Here is a 26,247-nt window from a genome sequence, read left to right on the forward strand (position 1 = left end):
GATGTACAGAAGCAAACGTCACACAAGGTCATGGAGGTACTTTTAAAAATCTCATCCTGGCACAAAGCCTGCGACTCACTGATGTCCAGAGGCTGTGTTGCCACGCTCTCAGTGGCACCACAATGTCACAGGAAAAGTCATGAGAAACTACTCTTCAGTAAGAAAAACACTTCTAAAACAAGATGTCAGATGACTGCGGGATCACACACTCAATTTTGGTCTTTTGTGTCAGTGTGAATTCTCATAATTCTTGCTCAGGGACTCACAGTGAAGGCACCAGGAACAGCGTTGTGCTTGAAACTGCCAATACCCATATACTGGTGGTACCAAAATCAACACACATTCTAGCATTGCTTTTGTATGAACCCCTCGCTGCACCTAAAAGTGTTGCATTAGATGTATTCTGCTGTTCTAATTTGAAAAACATGTATGTCATTACTGTTCTAAGACTTCATATATGATTTTATAGGGCACTGTGTAAGATGGCCTAACATTCTGCAAAACAGTAATCCTTAACCCAGAGCCACAGTCAGGAGCTTTACAAATGAATTTTCACGTCTTCATAAATTATTCTCTCCCAAGACTAGGAAAACACAAATAAATCTCTGAATGCGCTTTGCTGATTTGCCACATTTTTCTGAATAACAAACAAGAACATTTCTCTCTGGAGACTGAAATTTCAACCGCCATGTTGGTTACCTTTATCCATGAATCAGAAACCTGAACTTAGTTTGGAAAAAGCACATCCATATTCATGCCCATATCCTTAACACAAGTTTAGGTTACAATATTCCCTGTAAATATTGTGTGGCTCTATTTTTAGCTTATACACGTAGGCAATTCAAACCAGCTCATAATTAATCTTAATAAACAAAACATATGAAGAGTGGACAGACAGTGTTTGCGTGTGTGTAACTTGGGTATGTAGCTAAGTAGCTTAACCCCACAGTCACATCATGGGTCAGCAGCACTACCAAGCACAGAGCTCAGATTGTTCATATTCAAGTTTGCACTGGACCCCACAGATACTTCTAGAGTAACTGGATGTTTATTTAAATGAGTAAAATATTTCCTAAAAAAAAAAAAAAAATTATTATTAATGTTTCGCATTCTTAGTTCCAGTGCTTCATTTCCCAGCATCACACATGCATGGGTTACACAAACATAGACAGGGCCAGAAAAGCTTACTTCTTTTTGTATTGTCAAGACAGTTTGATTTGTTTCTTCTCCAAGGAACTTGGAAGCCTGTAAGAAGGAAAAGTGCTGGAAAATAAGAATATAACCTTATGTGAGGAAGAAAAAAAGAGCAAATAATAATGTTGGCCCTTCAGAGTCACTCCTTCTTGAGTTTGCACTGGATGAATGCTGAAAAACAATTTTGTCACATTACCACAAGGCTTTCTGATTTGGAGTAAGTGTAATGCACTACTGTACCCCCTGGAAAAAACCACCACAAGAGTAGCCTCCAGAATGTCCAGGAAAAATCCAGAAAACCCAGCAATCTTGCTGGTATTCATAATAGCACCCTACATTTCTAGGCACTTCAAGTCGAATGTGATCAGGTAGCAATGGCTGAAGACAAGTAGATCCAAATAAGTCACTATGTTGGGTTCAACATGGCTGAATCTCTGGTAGCCATTTCTTCATTGCATTTCATCATTGCTTTGGTTTCAGTGTTGTTTTTTGCTTTTGGGTGTCTTTTGTTTGTTTGTTAGTTAGTTTGATTTTTTTAGCTCAGACTTTTACTACTACTACAATAACAGAGTTGTAGGCATGGATTTAGGTGAGAGGATTTTTTTTTTAATTGAACATAGGACTCATCACTTTCTTTTCTAGATCATCAGCTACTCACCATTGGTGGACAGCTTTCTAACTGATTGCAGAAGTCAGTGTATTGATACTATGACACAGAAATGCGTATCTCACCTTAACTCTGCAGAAGGAAAGACTGTGCTCTAAACAAAGTAATATGAGAGCTGATCTCTGTTACCATTTCCACAATGTCTCCCTGTCATTGCTACCAAAAAAAAAAAAAATGCATCACGTGCTTTGTGTGTTGCAGAGGGACAACGGTAAAGGGATTAGGATTCCATGACAGAAGCTTCTCCACAACAAATAAAACTTACCTCAATCATCACACATGGCAGGACTAGTAGTTTGAACTCTAATGAAGCACATAAATCCTGGTACCAGGTCAAGGCCCCTGAGCTCACTTTTTTTTTCAAGTATGTATAGAGACAAATTACCACAGAGGATTTACAGAGTATGTACTGGAGCAGAGAGCAAAGGAGAGATGCCACAGTAGAAGAACTGAAGGGGGTACCATGGCTTCAGGAAGCCTGCAGCCCCATCTGCTCCATATGGCTTCAAACCCGCAGGGGGTTAATATAGAATCACAGAATCTAGCTCCTCCACAAAGACAAAACTACGGAAGTGACTGTCTGCTTGTGGATATTTTAAACAGAAAAGAAAACATATGGCCCTCTGGAGCTATGCTTGCTTTTCCTCCAGCTGGTATGACACAGAGAACAGATAGCCTGGGCCTACAACTAAATGCAAAAGCTTTATTCCAAGGAGCAATTAGGGAGCAAACTAGGGAACGTGCTTCAATTTTAAAAGTTCTGAGATTAGCAAATCAGAAACAAAAAATTTGAGAATGCTCATGTGTACTAATTAGTAAAGACTTTTCAAAGCACAAAATATCTTAGCTCTTTCTTACCTGTCTGACTAATATTTCTGCAAATTACTAAAGAAAATTTAGAATGAAATAATTAAGCCCAGCCTTTTCTTTCACAGATGTTGTCATTTTACACATACACTAGTAATGAGCAAAAATCAAAACAGAATAAAGAGCTTAATTCAGAAAGCTGAAAAGAAAGATCAGTAATTTTATTTATAAAATCATAAATTTCTTTAAAATTTAACCACGTGGATTAAAACCACAGTTATAATAAATAAATAGTCAACGGCAGTCATGATGCACATCTTTAAATTCAAACCTTGAAACGTGCTGGGAAATACTTCAGAGTACAAACTCATTTGGTAGTCTGGGCCCAAACACTGAGCCAGTGTGTGCAGACACCCAATGACTTCTGAACCCCTGCAGGAGTGCCAATGGCTCATAGGAAGCTGGAGTTGAGCACTCCCCAGGGACAAGGCCAGGAGGGATCTTAAGAAGCCATCTAGTCCAACCTCTGCCAGAGGATGAACTGTGCCTTAAATACTGCCAATGTATGAAATCTGATTTAAATTTTAGTATAAAACTTAAGTAAATGATTTTATAATGTTCTCAGGAAATGTACTGCAGGGCTTTGCAAAGTTACTATCAGGATTATTTTCTCCTAATGCTTAATCTGAAGGTAGGCAATTACCTCTTGTCCTACGAATAGAGGATTTGGAGAACAAGGTTTGGGGTTCTTTTTTTACTTTCTTCTCTGCAAAAGCTTTTTACAAATGTGAATAATCCTTTAGTCCTTGCTCCTGCAGACTAAACACACCAAATTCTTTCATGTTTTACATGCAAAATAATGTTGTCGAGCACTCTCATCTTTCTTGTCTCTCTCTCCACTGGACTCCTTCCAGCTAGCCCCCAACCTCCCTCAAGTGTGGTGCCTGAAACCGGATACAGTATACTAGCTCAGACCTCATTAGAACTTGCTAGGCCTAATTAAAGATTATTTCATGTGAATTTAATGGGGAATGTTTATTTATTCAGTCTAGTATGAAATTTGCTTTTTCACAAAAACATAACATTATTGACCCATGATTAACTTGCCACTCACTGGAATCTGCATGTCCTTTTCCACAGAATTACAACTAGCCTGGCCTCCTCCAATCTCTTTCTGTTAATTACTTCAATTCAAGACTTTATATTTGCCCTTAATGAAGTAAATCCTACTTACGTCATGTAATTTCAGTAATTAATGCAAGTAACTTCTTGTTCTAATCTATTTCTCCAATACACTTTCAGCTTTTATCACCAATAATTACTTGTAAATGAAGTATCTATAGCATAATCCAATTTATTTTATAAAGGATATCAATTAGCATAAAACTGTTTTCAGTAAGGGCCTCCTTATTATATCTTCCTAGGTGCCAGTGAATTGTTAATAACAACCCTAAGTACAAATCATTCTTGTAGATTCTTTTAAACTATGCTTCCTGCATTGGCCATGAAGATGTCAAAAGTAGACTTTACCAACAGCTCCCTACCAAAATTATGATGTGTCACCTTTCCAGCTTCCCCATTCACAAGTCTGCGTGAATTACTCTGTGTGAATCACAACACTGTCACAGAAGGAACTGTTAGGATTAATCTTCCGTGGTACTTCCCTTTTCTTTGAAATTATGTATTTAAAAAACCCCTCAAACAACAGAGCTCTTGAATTGAGAAAGACACATAGAAACTATTTTTCCACAGGATGAACGTTAGAAAAAATTAAAATGCGTATTTCAATTTGAGAAGATCTCCCTGTCTTTGCCATAAAGTGGTTCACATCATCTTACACATCAAATAGATCAAGGGAACATATCGTTGTCCTTACTCAATTCTTATACGTTCTTTAACAGAAATGCCTACCTCTTCCAGATACACTCCCTGCATCCAGACTAAGGTTTAAAACCCAATCACAACTGGCCTCTATTCTTCTACAGACTCTGGTGTATTCTCTGGATCACTCCAGTGGTGAATGGAATTTCTTTCCCTCTCTGCTACGTTTTATGGAAAACACTGCTGTACAACACTGACAGAAGTAGTAGGTCTTTAGTAGTCTATTTTTATGTACAGGTCATGTTCTATAGATGGTATAAAAGGTTACTGATGGACACATCTTGGATTAGGTTCTTCAAAGACACTCTGGTGAAACCACATTGGGCAACTTTTTAAAGACAGAGTGCCAGGCTTCACAAACTCGATGGAGGTCCTGATGCAAATCTATTAAACATCACAGCTGTAATAGAATAATCTAAACCAGTTCATTTAATTGGTTTGATCTTTAATATATATAAATTATATTTAATTTATAAAATTTTCACATTTCTTTGTAAAACCAACAATAGATTTAAAGTAAAAAGAGCTTTGTTGCGGCAACAGCTTTGTTTAACTTCAACAAGATTGCAACTTTTTTAAGAGTAGAGAAATGTGTAAACATAAATATTCATGATTTTCTTCTGTACACATCTGTGTAAATTAGTTGATATAAATATAATTTACTATAGAAACATTTTTTGTTTGTTTATGCTACACACAGTTCTATGCTGGCATCACTTAGTAGTTGATTAATCTTTCAAAGAGTGAGATTTATTCCTTTTGCATTCTAACCCCCCGTAGGTCCATTGCCAGCAATAGACTTCACGTTCAGAGAATCAGACTCACAGTGTCAGAAATCTAAAATTAAACTTCAGTACAAGATTATAAATAATCAAAATTGAATGTATTATTTTAATACCATAATTGCCAGACACTTAAAGGCCATGATCCAAGCCAACCAAAATCAATGACTGTTTTTCCATTGACTTAGCTGAAATTCACCCGCAGTTCCCAGTCACCGTAGATTCTCAGTTTTGCTATTTTATTACAGCATGAAGAGTTAAAAGTACGTAGTATCAGAGCTTCAGTGTAAGAAGTAAAGCCTCTAAGTCTTTCTGGGCCTCTTTATCCTGAAAGAAACAGACAACCATGCATCAACTTAGAGAGGATAAATCCCTTCATTTGCCTAATACGTGCCTATCCACATTTCTTTACTAACAACAGACATAACACACAACTGCAACAGCCACAAAATGTAAAGACTGCATAGTAAGTTAATTTATCAGTGAATACAAAAATAAAGTTTGAAATGAAAACAAGAGCCAGATGGCAGCCCTCCCTTTACAGCTCTGTTAAAGCACTTAAAATGTTTGCCCACAAACAGCCTTCTCAGCAGACCAGTAAGCCCTTCAGCTTGGGATATAACTTTTATTGGTGTACTTTGCATAAAGTATTGCCTTGCCTTGTACCTGACGTAATCTTGCATCCTGACCACATGCAGTTTCTCTAAAGACGTTTTCTGGTGTTTGCTAATGACTTATTATGCAACTAAGAAGAAAACACTGGGAAATGTAATTAATGATGTAGGTCAGATGGTGCATACAGCCATACCTACCTGTAACAGCCACCATGGGCTGACTGCACCCTCAGTATCTTCCAGACCAGGCTCTGCCTGTGCTACTGGGCTCATGGCAGAGTAAGGCCAGTGTGGGAGCAAGAGGCAAGTGCTGTGCCCAGAGCCAACACTGCATTGTATTCCTAGGGCAGCAGGAAAAGGCTCCTTTTAGGCCAATGTTTTAAGTGCATGGTTTGCACTGGGCTTTAAATCTAAGCCAGGCCTAAGACTGTCACAGGTACCCAGTGACACATTTTGGCTGCTCCATGTAGAATCTGCTCGGAAAGGGGCACGCGCATAGAAGCATGTAACCATGGCACAAAACTTCCATTATTCTACTTATTTTTAAATGTCCCCAGGATATAATCTGCTTTCTTTAGCTGCTGCTGCAAAACTTCTAGCTTGCAAAATGCACCTTCGTTTAAAATCACATTTCTAAAATGTCAGCACCCCGTGCCTGCAGGCTTGTAAGGGTCCAAACACCAACACATGCACTCATGGACATTTAACAGTGAAAGTGAAAAGTGCCTGCACATCACAGATTTTGTGTATTTCTAATGACAGGGACGAGTAATGATATTTCAGGATATTCTGAAAGAAAATACTGTAGACAGTCAGTGAAGTAATCACTAAATTTCAGGATCACTTCATTACCCAATCAACCAAAGAGCTGGAACAAAATATAGAACATTTGAGAATATATTTTATGGGTGAAGAAATTCCTGCTTCTCTTTATTTTGGTTACTTGTCTATAATGTCATGGAGGAACAGAGAAGAATATTGAGATGATAGAAACCATATGCCAGACATGTCAAACTACATCATATTATTGGTCTGGATTAAGGCATTAATACATTAGCTGGACACTTCTCTTGGAGTTAGTGCCTTACTCCTACTGGCAACAATAGGCTAAACTATCTGCCTAATCATTTATCAGAGGCCTTAAAAGGCACACACTGCAAAGCCAGTAAACTCTTGCCAAAATACTCTAACAGAAGGAAATGTCATATGGCATTAAGCACCCCTTAAACTCCACGTCACTACAAGCTGTCTGGAGGACCATGCCGTTGCTTTCAGCAAAAATTGAAAAACGCAAATTTTTCCCTTAATTCAGGGAAAATACACTCTTTTCTGTACTGACTGTGGTCAGCTTGTGAAAATGACTCTAAACTCCATTAAATAAAAAAAGTAAAAAGCCAGATATTGTCCCCTGCTAATAAAAAATGCAAAAGTTTCATTGTATCTGGTTGTACTCTTATGACACTTTCCTAAGCTGAAAATGACAAAGGTGCACGTTTTCTCATATCTGAATAGTGTTCAACATTTCATGACTTGATGGGATTCTTTACTCATTTTGCAGGATAAGGCATTTTAAAAATATATCTCTAAAGAACTTCGGATAATTGTCTCTCTCTTTAGAAGTAAAGGATTATATTGGGCAATGAGCTTTACGAGTTGCAAAGGTCCAGAAAACATTGGGCAATCTTCCCTGAATCTTCCTCTGGGCTTAGGAAAAAGAACGGAACAAACCCATGATTGTTCTAAGAACTGTCTGGAGAAGAAACCGCAAACGTGCAAAGCGTTCTACCTCTGGTTTGCCAGTTCTAAACAGGACTACATCAGTTAAAGCAGGAACTGTTGTTGCAAACTCCTTAACAGGTTGCATTAATTGAGCCAGCAGCTTCCAGTCAATAAGAACTCGTATGGCAAAAGCATTGGGAAAAAAAAAAAAAAAAAAACCTGCATTAAAAACAAAGCTGAGAATGGTCAGTGAAGGGAACTACTATGTCACCTTTAGAGAGAGTCCTTCCAGACCAAGACATGTGTCATGCTAAAAGGAGAGAGAAGCCACAACTCTGTTCAGTGTACTAGTTTCTGGTTTTAAGGGTGAAAACTTCATTATTGACCAAAGCTTGACTGCTAATGGAAAGAAAAAGACATAAATCCTGTCTTGGGCCAGCTCTCTTCCTCGTGGATTTCTGGGTCTGTGGCTCTCTGAAAATGAACAATAAGGTCAACTTCTTCTTTTTTTTTAATCTCCAGACAGCAGGCTCTCTCTTTAAAGGGTGGCAAGCAGAAAAAGAGGTGCAAGTTGTAAGAGGAATGCAATATACTTGCGTCAGTCCCATTTGTTCACCCTGAGGCTTAGTTCAGCGCTGACTGAATGCACAGCCATTTTCAACCTTGTCTTTCTACTGTCAAGGCTTACATTTATTAAACACTCCTTATATCATTTTCAGGGTTGAATATAAGTTCAAAATGTTCTGCAAACTGCTACACAAAGGGTATTCAAATTTCAGGGTCAGGGACTCTATTTTGTTTTATTCCTATTTTGTAGCTTTACTTTTATGTTTCACCATTCACAGGGGATATGCACAGGAAAAAAATGACCTGGGAGGCCAGAGACTGAACAAGGGGCGAGAGGGAGTTGAAAACAAGAGCAAGAAAGAAGAGAGAGCTGGTGGGAAAAAGAGAATGTTGGCTTAACTGGAAGTAGTCCACATTTTGACAGTTCATTTTTGCTGAAAAAAAATTTACTGATACATATACATGGAGAGATACATATATAAATGTGCATGTAAAAATTAAATGGTAATTAAAGCCAAGATAGAAAGATAATGATTTTACCTTCCATCTCTGCTAATTGTTTCCTTATGCGCCAACACACACAACGCAGGCACTGCACATGTGTGCACTTGTTGACAAAGTCCCAACTGTCAACAGAGAACGATACACCCTCATGACCACAACCAAAATGGTTACACCAGCCAATGAAAACATAATTGTGTGCAACCACTGCCAAATCCCAGGCTGACAAGCATCCTGTAGGGTTTCACTGAAGTCAGCAGGGCAGCAGGGTATATTAAATAAGCTGGGCTGCAAGGGTGGTCCAAAGCTGTACTCTGATATGCAGTAACAGCAATGAGGTGCTGAGAGACACTCCTGCTTTTGGGTACAGCTGTATCATTCCCTCACAGCTCCAGAAGAAATTCTGTAGCAGAAGAGACTCCCAAACATGCACAAGGGTCGTTAGAGAGCAATAGCTCTTGTGGACAGTATAAATCACACAAAGCTAAATGCTATCCTATCCCTTCTCAGCTTCCTGACGGACTCTCACGGATGGTGCGACTGTAGTGTGCACTAACAATTGTATAACACCATTAGTTCTCTCCTTCAATATTGCAATACACCAATGCAATCACCCATGTGCCACCTTCTACATGGCTGCTGTATGTCACATGCCAGGGCATTCTATGTTCATATTGTCACTATTTTCTCTGGGGAGTAACCATAACTTCTCAAGGCTTTTAGGATCAAGGCACAGCTTTAAAATATGCAGCTGTCAATAAGTACAGATTTTTGGATGCTACTTCAAGTAGAGGGAAAAATACCCTTTCACACCCAGAAGAATATGAATAAACAGTTCAGCTCGTTCAAGGACTACTGTTGAAAAATTACAAAACAGCAGAATACAATTCAGAATAGTTAGTGATCATGTAAATTTTTAATTGGCTAGTTCTTTTCTGACTCAAAAGACTAAATTTCACCTATGATATGGTTTTCTTCTACTGTTGTATAAAATGTGGAGCTTTTGGTGTTCAAGACATTCTCCTCTTTCTGTCTGGCTGCTGCCTCTCCCATGATGGGACCTAGAGCTTTTCTTTCTGCACAGTCATTGCTGAAACAGTGCTGAACACACTCACACCCAGTTACAGCCCTCTCAGAAAGGTGCCTTCCAAGGCTTTCCTTCACCCTGTGTATTGCCTCCAAGACAATATATTTCAAAATCCCAGGAGTCTGACTCAGCCCACCTACTCTACAAAAATTCAAACTGGGTTTTTGCCAATCTGTTTTGTAATCCTGGAGTGTCCCACCACCTCTGTGAATACTTCTTCCACTCTGCCCCTGCATTGTCAGAATGCTGTGCAGGAGACATTCCATACTTTGGGGAACTGGCTGCTGACCAGTCTTGCTGGACTAAAGAACTATGCTAAAGCTATGCTAGCTTTGATAGGATGCTGAAATGAATACTGTGTGATAGTCAGATTAATCATAAAAAAAATAAACTTGGTATTTATCAGGATAAATTTCATGTTTGTGCATGTGACACCACTAAACGGTGACACCACAAAAAATGTCTTCATCACTTTTCAGAATCATTTTCAGAGGGTGAGAAGAAATAAATACACAATGCAAATAAGCCTATTTTCAAGGACTTCAAAAACATGCAGATAGAAAACTGATCTGATCACTAAGATAGAGAAAAACGGACTATGCTTTAAAGTGCAAAATAATGTAAAATATGGCAGTCTCAAATTATTTTAGCAACTCTTTAACAAATGTCTTGTTTTCTCCTTGAATTTTAGTTTGAAATTTGAATTCTTTATAATAAGTTTTTTAAAAGTGTATTCCCTGAGCTTGAAGCAGTCACATTCATTGGTACACAAAACCACTAATTAAGGAATAGTTTTTTTAAGAACACTCAAAAAATATTTTAGCTTTGAGTTGGTGGTAGTTACTAGGAAATTCTTGTTTAACTCCAAAAACAGTGCTAGCAGGAAAACAATAGCCTAGAATTCAAAATGAACACAAATCTGAACACTTTCATTATTTTTCAATTGAAACACCATTGACTTTTGCTGGCCATTTGGAGGACAAATGTGCAAAAAATCTAAAGTAACAAATATTCTCTGAAAAGAATGACATATTTGAGCTGAAGATAAAATAGGTAAAAATAAGGTAAGGTAAAAAGGTAAAAATAAAATATTCTGGTTGATGAGAAAGCAAAAATACTTCTATAAGGTTAGCCCAAATTACTCTGTTTAAATTGGTAGGCTTTTTCAGAAACAAGTTCATCATTTGTAACCTTCATTTTAAAAGTAAGGGTAAATTACTTTTTTCTCCTCAAAATCTTACTTAAAAGGACAGATTACAATGGCAGTTTCAAACAAGATTTGTTGGAAATATCACAACAAGGTCTGCTTATATGACCAATCCTTGGTGGCTGGAGTGGGTATTTCTTGGGAAATCTTGAAAATCCAGATATACAAATGGTCTGGTAGAACAACAGCTGATGGGTGCTGAAGTTTATACTCTGACCTCTCTTCCATCCCTCTGTAACTGCCACTTTTTTCCTTATTGAAAATGCTAAAAATGAAATTAATAGCCAGGGAGATAAATTATGGTGTTGTAAAATAAAGTGTAAGAAAATTGTATGAGTGTGGTATCTCCTCAGCAGCTGCATTCTTGTGTAAACAGCCATTGTTGCTGCCTATTATTACATTTATCACCACCTCCACATGAGTTTCAGATGTCACTGTGGCTGAAGGCAGAGTCTTTAACAAGTCTCTGCTTCCTGCCATTCTACACTTGTAAGAACTGACTGCCATAATCACGAATTTCTGTAATATCTAAATCTCTCTCGCTTGTCAATTTCAACTCAGAATTGCCATTATTTCTAATTACTGGCAAGGATGGAGTGCACAAAATCACCAATAATTCTGTAAAACATTTTCTTAGCTTTAGGGAAGTTTTTATCTACATTTTAAGTAAGACTCTCTGTAACTAATTGCAAATAGATTTCCTTTGCATTTTTCCTGCTTTCCTGTTTTCGTCTCTTCCAAGACTACACTTTTTGTAATGCAACTGCTGCTTTTCAGATTTTTTTTTTTTTTTTTAATGTAATAAAGACTAGAACCTTGAAATTTTCATCCCTTTCTCTGCTAGGCTGTTAACTCATTTGTGGCGAACTTACTGGTCCTACAAGCACTGGGTTCGTTGTCATGCTCATGCTTGTCTCCAGACACAAGATAAAATAATTCTGTGACTATTTTGCTTTATAATCCTACACTGAGACTTGAAATTCTATGAGTTCCAGCCTTCCAACAATCTTTATTTAAAACAAGCAATTAGGGTCTTATTCCCCTTACAAGCAAAAGATCACGTGTCTAACCATACACACCCACACACACCTGTTCTGTCTCTCTGTATGCAAGACAGACACTCATGATTTCAAAATCAAATTAAATTCTTCAAATTTAAAAAAAGTAATTTTGTTCCACCACAATAGTCCACCACATCTGGTTTCAACAGCCCTTCATGTAGTCACACTCAGCAAGGCTTTGAGCACACTACACAGTAATGAGTCTCAGTAAGGGTAATGCAACATCCACTAGATGAGCAGAGCAGCTGTTAAGCACTTAAAAATAACTCACAGCAGCCCTGAACATTGGGACCTCTTTTACTGAAGGGGCAAATGTTTCCCAGGACCCTGAGGTTATCCACCTGGGTAGCAAGCAGAGAAAAACTGGACAATTTAATGTCCCATGCACCTCCAGCAGTGAAGTACCACTCTACACTATTTATGGCCAAGGAAGGACAGTATGATTCCTTGGAGCTTTTTTATTTACAGAGGATAGAGAAAGGTCTTTAAAGTTGCACTGTAATATCAGCTTTGTTTTTCCAGATGTGATTTGAACCAAATCTCACATATTTTCTTAAAAAAAAAAAAAAAGCATAGACTGGCAAGTTAGAAATGTGCCAGACTATTTTTATAAACTGTCTTATTTTTAAAAATCCTTATGTAACTCTTAATTTACAGGATTTAATAGAACTCGTTTCTTTTTTATAATTGCTGTGTATCCTTTTTACGATTCAGAATAGGTTTGAAACAGGCCATCTGATATATTTTTTTTTTTCCGTTTAACAAGAATTAGCCATGTTTGGAAGCCCCTTTACCCCTTGAATTAAAACAAATTCTGTAAATGGTGGAACAGATGCACAGAAGGGATATTTGGATGTGACATAACATTCAAGACAAAATCACTTAACTCAAAATGTTACACGAAATGAATCCCAGAAGAAGTGTCAAAGAAGTGTCCTGAGTTACAGCAGCTGAGGATGTGACCTGAGGATTAAAATGAGCTATGGGCTACTTCACTGATGCCAAGCACCTCCGGTTCCCAGAGTCACTGGAAACTGTGGATGCTCAGAAGCAATAAAAAGTAAACCATTGTCTATGGCTATTTTTCCGCAGGATGATTTGTATCATGAAATACTATACATTTCCTCAATGTGGCACCTTGCCAGCAACTTTGTCTCTCAGTCTGCTCCTGATTTTATGCCTTTACACAAATACATGTTTCTCAGTAGAAGCAACATTCAAAAACAATAAAGGAATTCCCCTGCTTGAAGAAAGAGAAAACTTTTATGAGAAACTATGATTACACTTGGGAATGATGGGTTTCACATGACTGTGACAAAATACCACACTGCTGACAACCTTGAGATCTGGAGCTGTGGCAAACAGAAAGAAATCCTCAGACGGCTGCTGACCTGTGTGCTTTTTTCAGACAATGAACCCCATCTTCTACAGGGTTGCAGTCAAGTCAGGCACTTTATTAGCATCTGTTTATTACTCTCTCCCCAATGCCTCTTCAGTCTTATTACAGTCTCTTTCCCCTCTTAAACTAATCTCACTAAATGTTATTCCTACATAAAGCTCCAAGCCCTGAACCACTTCACTTCCAACACGTTTTCCCAAAAATCAGTAACAGTCTTTCTGTAACACAATAACCAAAACAACATGCAATATTCAAATTCAGATGGGATTTGAGGTAACAGTCAGCAACAGCAGAGTTCACGTTCCAGATCTCCATTTCACAGTAATTTCTTTCAGTGTGCACTTGGTTGTTTTTTTACCCTGTGCTGAGTGCTTGGTTGGTTTCTATAAAATTGAATTACATACTACTGCCCTAATGCCATATTCTTATGGACTCTTTTTTTTCTAAATTTAACTCAAAACACATCACAAGTAAACAAGACAAAGGAGACATATGTGTGATATCTATAGAATTAGTCAAAACAGAAGAGGTCAAATAATCTTGTCTTCTTCAGACAGACAAAAAGATTTTTGGGGCGCATTTGACACTTGCTTTTCTGTTCACAAATCAGTGTAGTTCTTATTCTCATCACCACCCTGCTTGCCAGAATACACAGACCTATCCCTCAGATTCCTCTTGAATTCCTGCTCTCACCTCAGGGTTCCTTCTCCTTCTGAGGTCTGCTGATAGCTCAGAAATATGTCATGGGACATTAAACAGATAATTTATAGCAGCCTTTCCTATGTTCTGTAACAGGCAAGCTGAAGGTATATTTTAACAGTAAGTAAAGAATAAAGAGAATTAAATCATTGTTAATGTCATATCAGTATCAATACATATTTAAAGAAACACTGAACTTGAGCAATGATTACTTAATTTATGATTGGTACGTACTATAACTGGGGCCAAAAATTAGGCCACCCAGGAGCAGCGGCTGGTGAGGCATGCAGGGGTCTTTCTTCCCAGCAGGAACACTTGACATAAACATGTTAGTGCTCCACACACAGCATTTATTGTCAATCAAGTTACAGAGTCATTTAATGATCTTTTTCCTTAACTTCAAAGAATTAAATGGGATGGGGCCAATTCCTCTCAGGAATCACCTCTCTTTCTCCGTACCACATCTGTTGTGCTCAGAGGGGGTCCCTTAGGCTGAAAAAGCTCAGGTTTGAACTTGTTATGCTCTAGGATGGTAAGATGTTTCCAGCCATAGGTCAGCCATGGAACTTGCTTCTACACGAGATCAGAGAGAGTGAACCTTCTTGCCATGACTTGGTTTATGTTTGAGAAATTAAACAACTTAAAATCTCTGAAATATTTGTAGAAATTTTCTGTCCACATACCAAAAATACTCTAGTGGGACAAAAATACTCTAATGGGCCTCAAGAGGAATCTAGTAATCTCTTAGAACAAACTATATGCCAGCAGATGTGACTTGAAGAACTGTGCCTCCTTAACTGCCCGGTGGTTGAAGAAAAAACCAATCTTGAATAACCCATCTGCCTCTGCTGTTGGTAACATACTGCCCTTGACAAGAATAACAAACCAGAGGCTTTCAGGAGCAGAGAGAGACTGTAGGACAAAAATCCAGAGTGCTTTCAACTGAGAAAAACATAGGTCTGGGGCAAAAATTCAGCACAGCTAGAGTGAAATACTCAACTGCTTATGCTCAAGATGATCTAATGAAGTGGGTTGAATTACAAAGAGTACAATTCAATTTCTGATACAGACAAGTCCCTGACAGTTCCCCAAACAAAGATTTTTTTAAAGCTGCTGATACAGACAACTGTAATGAGCCAACCTAGAGTGGAGCAAAAAGGAATGTTCTGTGTTCAGAAGAAAAACGGAAACATTATGTTGTTACCGGCAGTGCAATAATGGATGCCAAAGACAAGAGAGCAGTCACAAGGGAACAAGTTATCACTCTCAATACCCACCTCATTAGTAACTGAGAGAATTGACAGTGCAGAATCACAGTACTTCAGTGCATTGTTTTTCTGGCCAAGATCTTTATAGCACTGAGAAGAAAAAACATTTTGTTTCCAATCAGACCACCGTAAGGACACCAGAGTCTATGAATCGTTATTTTTAAAGGAACTTGGTTACCTTCGCCAAATACACATAATTGCATTTGGAATATCCTGGATGCATTTCTTCTGCCTAAATAATAAAAAACAGGAAATAAAATAGACATAAAACTTGCACGATGAGATTGATGTGGTCTGCATAGCATTTTCAGTAATGCACTCAAACATCAGATGGAATCACCCCTACTCTGTGTAATGCAATGTTTCACAGCGCTTCAAAAAAACATCAAGAAAACAAGAAAATACAAAACTCAAACTCTAAACCAGGCACATAAGATCCTGATAGTGAACACATAAAAATGTTCTGTACTGCTTGCTCTCCTCTCTCCCTAAGTGCTCTGTAAAGATCTAGGGTCACTCTGTACTAGATCTATTGGATTCATTCACTTACAGGGTAGGTTTAAAGATACTACTGTCTCTAGATTATTAATATTTATTTCCTCAGCAAAGAGCCAACCATTTACACTTTGTGTAATGAGTAAAGAACAGTGTTTATCAGTTTTACAATTATTTCTCTTCCACAGACTCTTATCTTCTAGTTCTGGGTTCACCTTTCTTTTCAAATATTCATCTTCTGAAAAGTTCAGGTAATTAAAAAAGTTCAATAATGTCTTTTGTTAAAAACAAATCAAGGCTATAGAAGCAAGATGATTAAAACCCTTACTAATTATCTACTAATGAAGAAGCATTTTTTTAATCAAAAAACAGCTTTCGGGAGGGAAAAATTACATCAGTGAAATTTATAGTAGCTGTAATCCTTGGACCAATACAATGCTGCTTTCACCACAACTGTATATAATCAAACAACTGAAAAAGAAACCCAAACTGTTGTCTTTTAGACAGTAATTTGATTTTTGTTGCTGAAGATGGCTTAAAACCACAGTCACACTGCAGCCAACCACAAAATACCCTGAAGCTAAAGCAAATGTTTCAAATTATTTCTACCACTTTTGGAATTTGACCTTCAAGATAAAATCTCTTAAACTGGGAAGATGGTAATGTATTGTACTGTCCAAAATTCAGGAGATCATTCAATCTTTAAATAGACTAAGAACACAGAAAAGAAACACTTTTTGACAGTGAGGAAAATATCCCTAATTTCCTTGCAAAACTTTCTGAAAGTAATTGTAATGATAAAAGTTTATGTTTTGAATCCAGTCATGTGAAAAACTTGTATGCTTCTGAGCTCCAGAAGCAGAAATGATTCATATGGAAAGCACTAAAAGATAGATTTATTTTATTCATGAGGTGTTTCCCCAAAACAGTGTTCAAAGAGACTGCCCAGGAACATGCACCTATATGACAAAGCTTTCTTCTCTACTGCACTACAAAAGCCACTTCACCCCCACAAATAGGAAAGGCTTCTACTGAAATCCAATGGAAAAAAGTTTCAGATTAGAAAGAAGAGAAGCATCACAATGTCAAAGTTTTCCTTGCTTATGTCAAACCTCTTGCAGAAACAGGCAAATCGGCAACTATCAATAGGGTTAATTTGTTTCAACAGCACATGTAACTAATCTATATCCATATCACATTCAATTCAATAACTATTAACCAGGGCAATTAATTGGAGAATTTCCTGAAACTAAATAAAGAAAAGAAAGGTGCTAACCGCTCATAAAATAATTTTAAAACTGAAAAGAAAAAAATAATCATAGAAAGCTCAATGGTGTTGAGAAGAGCCCTGAATTTATAGCTACTGAACATAGTCTGTTGAACAGACGTCTTGACAATGCTCATATATAACAGCTAGTAAACAGCAACAAAGGAAAACCCTTGGCTAGAACTTACCTTAAGGAAATTCTGCAATGCTTCTTCTACTGTTGAAGTTGGTGGAGTCCCAAAGAGAGCAGCAGCTACTTTCTTCTCAAGCCAAGACAACTGAGCTACCTAGAATTAAAAAAAGTCATATTTCTTTAGAGTTGCTCCTCAGTTTTGCAGTAAATACTGTCTTTCATATTGTACTATCTACACAAGGTATTTTGGAAAAGCACCTGTAAAGGAATGCTTTACGGTGTCAATGTGGCCAGCTCAAACACCAGCATCCTCAGTATAAGATTACTCTCATGTTAAAAGCTTAAAGTACATTTTAGGTTTCACAGCATCTTGCCTTTTTTAAAAACCCAAGGTTAAAAATAGTGCTTGAAATCTGGTAAGGTTTTCATGAGATAGACAGCTTTGCATGATAATCCATGCACTTGACTACTTTCCTACATTATGAAAAGCTGTTGCTGCAGTAAAAATGTGAGGTTTTTGGAGCTTGTATAACAAGTTAATTTATTACAGAGAAGCTGGTGAATGACTGCTAAGAAATAGGCTTCATTTTTAGCTCTTCCAATCTGACAAATAACACTTGCCAATGACCTCTCCTCATTTCAGGAAGATGAGCTGTTATAAAAGGACTTTAGGGAACTGTTATACTGCCACACAATGCACATGATTTCTTTCCTTACATACACTGACACCAGACAGAAACCGCTCTGGTTACTGCCATAAGGTATTTGGCTCCATCACCCAACCCTCACATCTCTAGCAAAGGATGGAGTTGCTAAGAAATACAATGTGAAAGAAGAGCCTATTTAAGTGCAGGAGTGAAGCCACCTTCATTTGGACACATTTACCACATTTGTGAAGAAAACTCAGGACTTTTTTCCTTTACATAAATATTTGAACCACAGCAGTGATGGCTCCTGACACAGGGCAGATCAGTCAAAAAATGGTAAAAAACAAGGTTCCATATTTTCTGGCCTGATCTATGCAGAGGCAACACAGAGAAGAGACACACATAGGCAAAGAAAGAGAGCCTCTCATTAGAGACTTAGAGATGAAATATGAATCACATAGGGACATCTCTTTTTCAGAAGGAGTTCCAATTCAAAAAAAAGAGCTCAGCCTTGAAGTCAAGTCTCTCCTACTGCTATAAAATTAAAAATGGTTTTCCTTGGTTTTACATTATTCCTACATCATTCCCTGGCTTCTCAATATCTGCAGGGCTGTTGCTGCTCCCTCTACATCCAGCAACTATCCAGTAGATATCAGTTAATAATTGTAAAATACAAGAATCCACCCTCTCATAACTGTCCACAGCTACCAACCAGAATGCTTCTCATTGAACAGACATCAAGTTCTATCTACTTTTTGTTGCAAACTTCCCTAAAAATACCATTGCAGAGACTAGAAATACAGGTCAGCATGCAACAGGAAAACACGCAGGATCATGTTTTCTCATCTGGCCCCAATGTCTCTAGCTACATAAGAGCAGCATTGCTTGGAGACAGAGGCATCCTGGTCAAGTCTTGCAGCTGCTCAGCAGCGTCCCAAGGCCTTATTTGTTACATGTTGTCAGTAAGTGTCTCGCACAAAACCACTAAAAATTATAACCCAGAGAGAAACAATATTACAAAAATAAAGCTTTTGTTTTCATTCTCTTTCACATATCTCACTCTTGAAGCTTCTTCTAAGAACATAAAACGTCTTTTACAAAACCTCTCCAGCAATCATGGAGTTCTTACTCATTGAAGCAACAAGATGTTGCCCCTGCAGTGCTTCCCCACTGCACTACAAAGTGCAGCATTGCTGCTTAAAACTTCTAATCGTAGGTATGTATATAATTTCCTTCCCCATTTAATTTCTCTCACTCTTGTATAGTTTCTGAGATGTATTCTGCAAGAGTTATTAAAAGAATTTTTGCCAAAGTGCTGTTTTCTTCATGTCAATCTACTATTGCCTTGTTCTCTCTTCTTTTGGAAGAGGAAGGGCGTTTCTATATTTCCATGTCCATCATACCAAGAGGGAGGAAGAGAGGGGGTAAAAAAAAAAAAAAAAGGGGGGGGGGGGGGGGGGGGATTGTATTAGACTGTTCCCTGCAAGAACACACAATTCCCTGGAGATACACACTGCACAGATACAATTACCACACTCATGTCTGCTGTTATGCAATAGTGAGGAAACAAAATTGCAGTTTTTCCATGCGGAGTTATAATTAACTATTGAAAACACAAGTTCTTCCTGGCAGTTACGTTATTTTCATATGAGATTTAATCAGAACTGATTTACTGAGGTTTTAGTCTTTATTTTGTCTGGCTTGGGTGCTGCTTTGCACTACTCAAACATTTAAAAAGCCCAAACATATATGCAGTTGGCCATTTTTATTTCACAAATCCCATCAAGCTAAAACAATATTTAAAAGTGAAATGCATGCAAGCACATTCACACAAAACCACCCACACTGAAAGGAGGTTGTAGGAGGCTGTTTAATTTCTCTTCTCCCAGGTAACAAGTGATGGGACCAGAGAAAATGGCACCAAGACAAGGTTCGGACTGGATCTTAGGAAAATTTCCTTTACTGAATGCGTGGCTGAGCATTGGAATAGGCTGCCCAGGGAAGTGATATAATCACCTCCCTGAAAGTGTTCAAAGACATATGGCTGTGGCACTTGGGACACGGGTTAGTGGTGAACAGGACAGCACTGGGTTAACAGCTGGTCTTGATCTTAAGAGGTCTTCTCCAACCTTAACAATTCTATGGCAATAGTGAGGTTTTTTTCAATATGCACTCTATCCAGCATTATACTTTTCCAGAAACAATCTGAGAGTTCTGTGATGTTTTCAGCAGTCAGACTTATATGCCACTGGCTTGATGAATTTGTCGCAGCAACTCTAGTTCTCCATATATGAAGCGCCTAACTCACACAAGTTGTCCAGGTCCTTGCATGGTCAATACAGAGAAGCACTTCCATTAAGGAATTCCTCTTCACCTACATTAGCCTAGCTTAGAAAAAAAAGAAAGAAAAGGTAGCCACTCCTATATTTGTTTTCTTTCTTTCCTTCAACTACAAAAGGAGCACGGACTCTAGGTGAATCCCATCACAACAGATTAACTGTGCCCCACCTGAGTCTGTCTGCACCCCTCTACAACTGAAGTGAGACAAATGTAAAAGACCTGCTTTATGCAACACACAAAACTGTGTCCCAGAGCAATAACGATGAACAGGAAATTATACCCTTCCCCTAAACGCACATAAGCAAAGTCTTTAATTTGAAATAACTTTATTTGAGTAACTCTTACACAATGTTCAATGAAATGGAAACCTCATTCCTACTATACCAAGTTATTAATCATTCTCTGTCTGTGAGCAAGCACAAGGAACAGAACCCTTAACATGCTCTAGCGCGACACGCTCTAGTGTAGCGCGGAATTGACTGCTACAGTCAAGGTAACTCCAATAGTGCAAAGTATATCTGGAGTTCCATACAAAATCAAGTATAAACAAAGGGTAACTGTCATCAACTACAGCATAACCATGATTTCACTTAGTGCATGTTCCAAGAGTGGTAGCATGTAGCAGGTAATGAAGCAAACAGCTACTGTTGCAATAGCTAGAGCAACAACAACAAAATTAAGTGATGAAGATTTGGATTGCTCTACAGATGATTTCCAAATGTTAAGTGAGTTTTGGTTTTTTAGGTCTCCTAAACCCTGATGTCAGTCCTGCCAGAAGCCTGAAAATTCAGTGAAGTACTGCAAGGAACGGTGTTTCCACAGAATATGAGGTTTCAATGTACTGGGTCACTCAAGGAACATCGCTCCCCAGCTGCCATACACAAGGAGAGCTAGTCCCACCCGTTCGAGAGCAACAAACCTGAGGAACCATCAGCCAACTCCTCATCTCCTTAAGAGCTGAAGGGTAGTGGGTCATCCTGACAGCCTGGCCTTTGCCAAGGAGAGGCCACTCCACAGTATTCCAAAGCAAACAGAGATGCTTGTCTCAACCAACCTCTCCTACAGATCTGTCAACAAGCTGTCATCCATTTATTCTACCAAAAATCTCTATTACATCCAAGGATGAAAGGAAGGGACTCCTAGAGTTAAACTGAGTCTGAACTTTGAATTCATACTCGGCACTCTTCCATCAGGCCTCTTGTATCTCTGGGGGCCAAGGCAAAAAATGTGATTCTCCCCTAAATGCTGGGAAAATGAATTTCAAAATATCCCTTTCTCTTCCTTAGCCTAGGATCAGCAAAAATCATATATATATACTGAAACACTAGCTGGATTTTTTGTTCTGTTTGTTTTTTATGAGTAGCAATCCCTGCCCACTGACAGCTCCTTTCAAATTTCAGGATGCTAATACAAAGGAACCTATCCTGCCTGAATTGAAAAACCATCCAGGGATGGTTTTCAGGACTTTCAGCCCTAAAGAGCATCCTGTTTCAATGCTTCTTTTTTAATAGCTCACTGAAGACATATTACACAACTGTCTTCCATAAAGGCAAATCACACCATTGATCCAGCTTCAGTAAAATATTAATGGCACCTAATTAAATATACCTGGAGAATTGTTTTTGTTGTTTTTTTTTCCTTTTTCATTACAATGTAATAATGTAAAATTGTATTAAATAATTTTGCAGTGCTTTGACTTCTGGAAGAGATTAAGTAACTGGACACCACTTTTGAAATATTGGCTTCCAACAAAAATATTCTCTTTCTTGCCAGCTGAGGAACCTGGACAATCTGCACAGGCATTTAGGTATTTATCCAACTTGAATTGGGCTTTTCACTTCCCAGTAAGGGAAGCCCACTTAGCACACAAAGGAACTGTGTGCTATTTTTCCCTGATATAACCCAAACAGATACTGGGATACGCCAAAGACAAATCCAAAACATGCCATGTAACTTGCAGAAAGAAAATCCCAGGGGATCTAATTTTTAACACACTACTAGCATTTACCAGGGACTCTGATCCAGTTTCAGAAGTACTGGATGCTAAATGTTCTATGCCTGTCCTGTAATGGCAAGTAGTCTTAAGTCTTAACTAGATAGTTTTATAAGCTGTTTGAAACATTAAAACACTTAAACCCCCCAACATACAATTATAAAGAATTATCAGATAATTGTGCCCAAACCTTTAAGGAAACAATTCTTATATATCATGCACCATAGATCCATTCACTTCTTGCATACACCGCAGGTCTCACAGACAAAATTTTGCTCACCATGGCATCTATGAAATGACTGGTAAAAATCTTGCCTACCTGATTGTGATACCAGAAGTAATTTTCTAGCAGAGCTGATAGGATTCTATGATCCTCTTCTTTTGTACAGCTCTACTGACTTTATAATGGTAAGAGAAATAAGAAACAGCAAAAACTGATTTTTAGACAAGGTAGTGTACAACTGGCTCTGCATCACAGACAAACCCCAGCTGCTGTGAGTCAGTAAAAACCCAGCTCATCCTTTCTGCTTGAAGGTGCTACGACACCTTGCATCAGCTTTAATTCTGGCCCAGCAAGAACAACTGCTGAGTAAGAAACTCAGCAGCACTGTAGCACTGCTCCTTGCAAAGGACTGCACTACACTGAGGAAGGTGGGAAATGGCAGTCAGGCCAGATTAAACTCCACAAATTAAATAGCTTTTACTAGTACAGCATGCAGTCTTTGCAAATAGATTTCAGCCTTCAATATATCTGCATTTGCCTCCACTGGTTTAGGGGTGACAGGATTGACAGTTGAACATCACGATCCTGAAGGTCTCTTCTAACATTGATAGTTCTATGATTCTATACTTTTTACCTCAAAGTCTTTTCAATGGATTTTCATTTGTGAAAATGAACTGTAACCCCGAGTTACACTTGAAGTATCCCCATTTACAGTATCTTATGCAATTCCTGTTTGTCATCCAAAAAAAGTGAATGCTAGACAATAGTAATAAGATCCCTTAACATGGAATCAGGAGTGAATGGGAAATATCTGACTATACTCAGAAGACTTAAGTACATCAGATTTCACAAAACTGCTATCAAAGCCTAAAAAAATATCAAAAACTTGTTATCTTTTTTAACTACACTGCTTCAGTAAAATAATATGTGACCAAAATTAGGAAAAAAATACCCTTGTAAGCAATACCTATGAAAGAACAAACATTGTAGCCAAAGCTGACTTGATCCCAAGGTCAGCTAGGCTAAATGTAAAAAACTAATCTTCTTGCCTGAATCATCCCTTTTCTGCTTTAATTCTCTCACACAGGACAACACCTTCCCAGCCTCAACAACAATAGTGAAACTGAACACTAAGAACATCTAAGAGGAGCATTATCACTTCATCTACAGGTACTGGTATAGACAAAGGAATTTTTCAACACTCTATCATAATCTCTACCTAGACAAAGTGTTTGGAATTAATGCCACAGCCAACACTCTTCTTTTGGAATAACTACCACAGCATGAAACTTCACAGTCTGTAGAACAGGAGAAAGGAATTTGGCATATCTTCCACAAGCTTCTATGACTACATATATCACATGCATGGCCAAAACCTGGGTTAGTGGATCAGCACAGAAACCAACTCACTCTGCTAAAAATAGTGAGGATATTACCAATCTCACTGGGCTAGGGTTAAAAACAAGTAATGCCTCAAAACTAATGCTTCCAAATGACCTCATCTTGTCACTGAAAGTGTGCAAAGACAGTAAATTTTTAAGAGCTGACAGCCCCAGAAGTTGAAGATGTTATTCAGTCCTGTACTTGCATTTATTTAGAGTATGAAAATCTGTTCTGTGTGTTTCAGGTTACTATTTTGTCATGGCAGTCACAGAAGGCAGGAATAAAACACAGACAAACTAAAAAAGACAAAAAAACAACCCCCCCCCCCCCCCCCCCAAAAAAAAAAAGGCACAAAAAAAAACCACCCACACCCCACCCCAAAAAACAACAATTGAAATCAATCCTTACATATTTTGGTGGCTACATCTGTTTAGGTAGATTGTTTCACTTAAATAAATGCAGGTCAGTTTATAACCTAGAGCAAATGGTGATCTGTGGTTTCAATGTTTAGTAAGGAAGCCCTGTATAGATGTTGCAAGTGTGGGATATGAATTTATAGTGATACACTACAACAAACCACATGTATTACTCAGTCAGGAAGTGGTGATTATCACGAAAATGAAAGAAGAGTAAAAAAAAAAGTGCAATGAGAACGAAGTGAGGTATACTGAGATTGTGTGTTTCCAAAAAGCAGCAGCTCACATAAGAAATAATCCATGAAAAACATCTGGGAATATTTGGTATCAATGGAAGCTGCAGTTAGCTGTTGGGCACAGCACAGTATAAAAGTGCTTAAGGAATTGTCGCTGAGAGAGATGCTTCTCAGGGGCAGGGCAGCAGGCATACCATAGGACCATCTTCAGCAACTTATTTTTGCATAGCTAATGCTGATATTCAAGAGTACACTGTGAAAAAAAGCAAAAAGCTAAGGTCCTTGAAAAAGCTGGTGTCATTCCTTATTCAAATCAAAAGAGAAAAATACATGGTTGCTGAAAGCTCTTTGAAAGTTAAATACATCAACTGAAAAGCTGCTGAAAGATTACTTTGCATTAAGTCCTGTTGCAGATAAAGACAAAGTCTGCAATGTGTCACAGCAAATGCTTTCTTCCAGTTTGCAGGCTCTTTGTAGTGACTCGCATTGGAAGTATCCGAAAGAAAAAAGCTTGGCTGGAATTCACTGTGCATTAGCAGTCATTATTCTGAGAAGATTCACAGTGATCTTTTACGGCATAGACAATGCAAGAATGTTTTCTTCCAACAAAAGATGCCTCAAAGCACTAGAGATGAACCAGTACAGACAGCCAGCTGAGCCCTCAAAGATGTGCATTACCAAAAAGACAACTCTCTCATTAAAGCATAATTTTTCTAAAAAATTTCTTAATAGTTAATCTTGTAAACCAGTTATTTTATTTTTTCATATATGAGTACTTATCACTACTACTAGTACTTATCTACTACAATCTAATATAATCTTTATAAAATATAAATAAAAATATATAACTAAAACAATCTTTAAAAGCACCTGTTGTACTGGTATGACACAAATTGCATCTCTTGCAAAACTCATTGGTGAATTACAGATTTTTATGCATGAATATTTTTTGGACCTTCCCTTGGAATTTACCAAGCCAGTATGGTAACCTTGCTGCCACAGACATAATCCCACAGCTTGCAAGTGCCTTTCATTTAAGTTATGGATGGGAAATAAGGTTACCACAAGGTTATGTTACCAGTTACCAGGTTCACTCAAAAAGTTTATGGCAGAACAAAGAAGTGAACTCAAGAATCATCCTTCCTCCCTTCCAAATATCAGTTACTTTTCATTCATTCAGTCATTCATTCAGATAAAAAACCTGAACACAATGGGGGTTGTACAAGCACAGCTGACCTAATTACACTGCAGAAATGGTCAGCTGTGAGCACCATGCATCTGGTAGGGAACTCAGAAAGTATAAATGTCTGCTTCATTTAGCTCAAAACATCTATTTAAATAAACACCTACTTTGTCTTAAGTCCCACTATTTAATTATCACTTTTTAGTATACTCAATATGTTAGATAAATAAAACACAACTTACTGAATAGCACCATCTTCCATTTAGGTAATATAAAAGCGGATCTTGAGGCTTAAGTTCAATTGCCTTGTCTAGGTGCTCCTATTGGAAAGAAAATTGGTATCACTTTAGCTGTTTGTTTGACGAGAGTGTTTACAGTCTAAGTAGTTTGCTGCAAGTCAGAAACAAACTCAGAAATTCTCTTCTGCTGCAATTGTCTTCTAACAACCTAAAAATATTTTAAATAGCAAATCCCTTCC

The 26,247-nt window shown here is 38.0% G+C and overlaps 1 protein-coding gene across 6 annotated transcripts in view; it reads right to left on the reverse strand.

Annotated features, from left to right (window-relative positions):
* The window catches only part of RMDN2 (regulator of microtubule dynamics 2), a 152,702-nt gene that overhangs the window by 99,945 nt on the left and 26,510 nt on the right, over positions 1-26,247 (reverse strand). For 2 of the 6 annotated variants that reach the window (XM_040058061.2, XM_040058062.2), the window contains exons 7-11: positions 26,012-26,089; positions 17,404-17,502; positions 15,632-15,685; positions 15,463-15,543; positions 14,567-14,758 (exon numbers count right to left, since the gene is read on the reverse strand). In XM_040058061.2, coding sequence (XP_039913995.1) covers positions 14,618-14,758; positions 15,463-15,543; positions 15,632-15,685; positions 17,404-17,502; positions 26,012-26,089 — 453 coding nt within the window. In that variant the 3' untranslated portion in view covers positions 14,567-14,617. Of the gene's footprint in view, positions 1-5,075; positions 5,659-14,566; positions 14,759-15,462; positions 15,544-15,631; positions 15,686-17,403; positions 17,503-19,855; positions 20,380-26,011; positions 26,090-26,247 lie in introns of those variants that run through there. The other 4 variants (XR_009207621.1, XM_058419701.1, XM_040058063.2 and 1 more) reach the window with 3 other exon arrangements.

The sequence above is a fragment of the Hirundo rustica genome, chromosome 3 (genome assembly GCF_015227805.2).
Source record: "Hirundo rustica isolate bHirRus1 chromosome 3, bHirRus1.pri.v3, whole genome shotgun sequence".
NCBI lineage: Eukaryota > Metazoa > Chordata > Aves > Passeriformes > Hirundinidae > Hirundo > Hirundo rustica.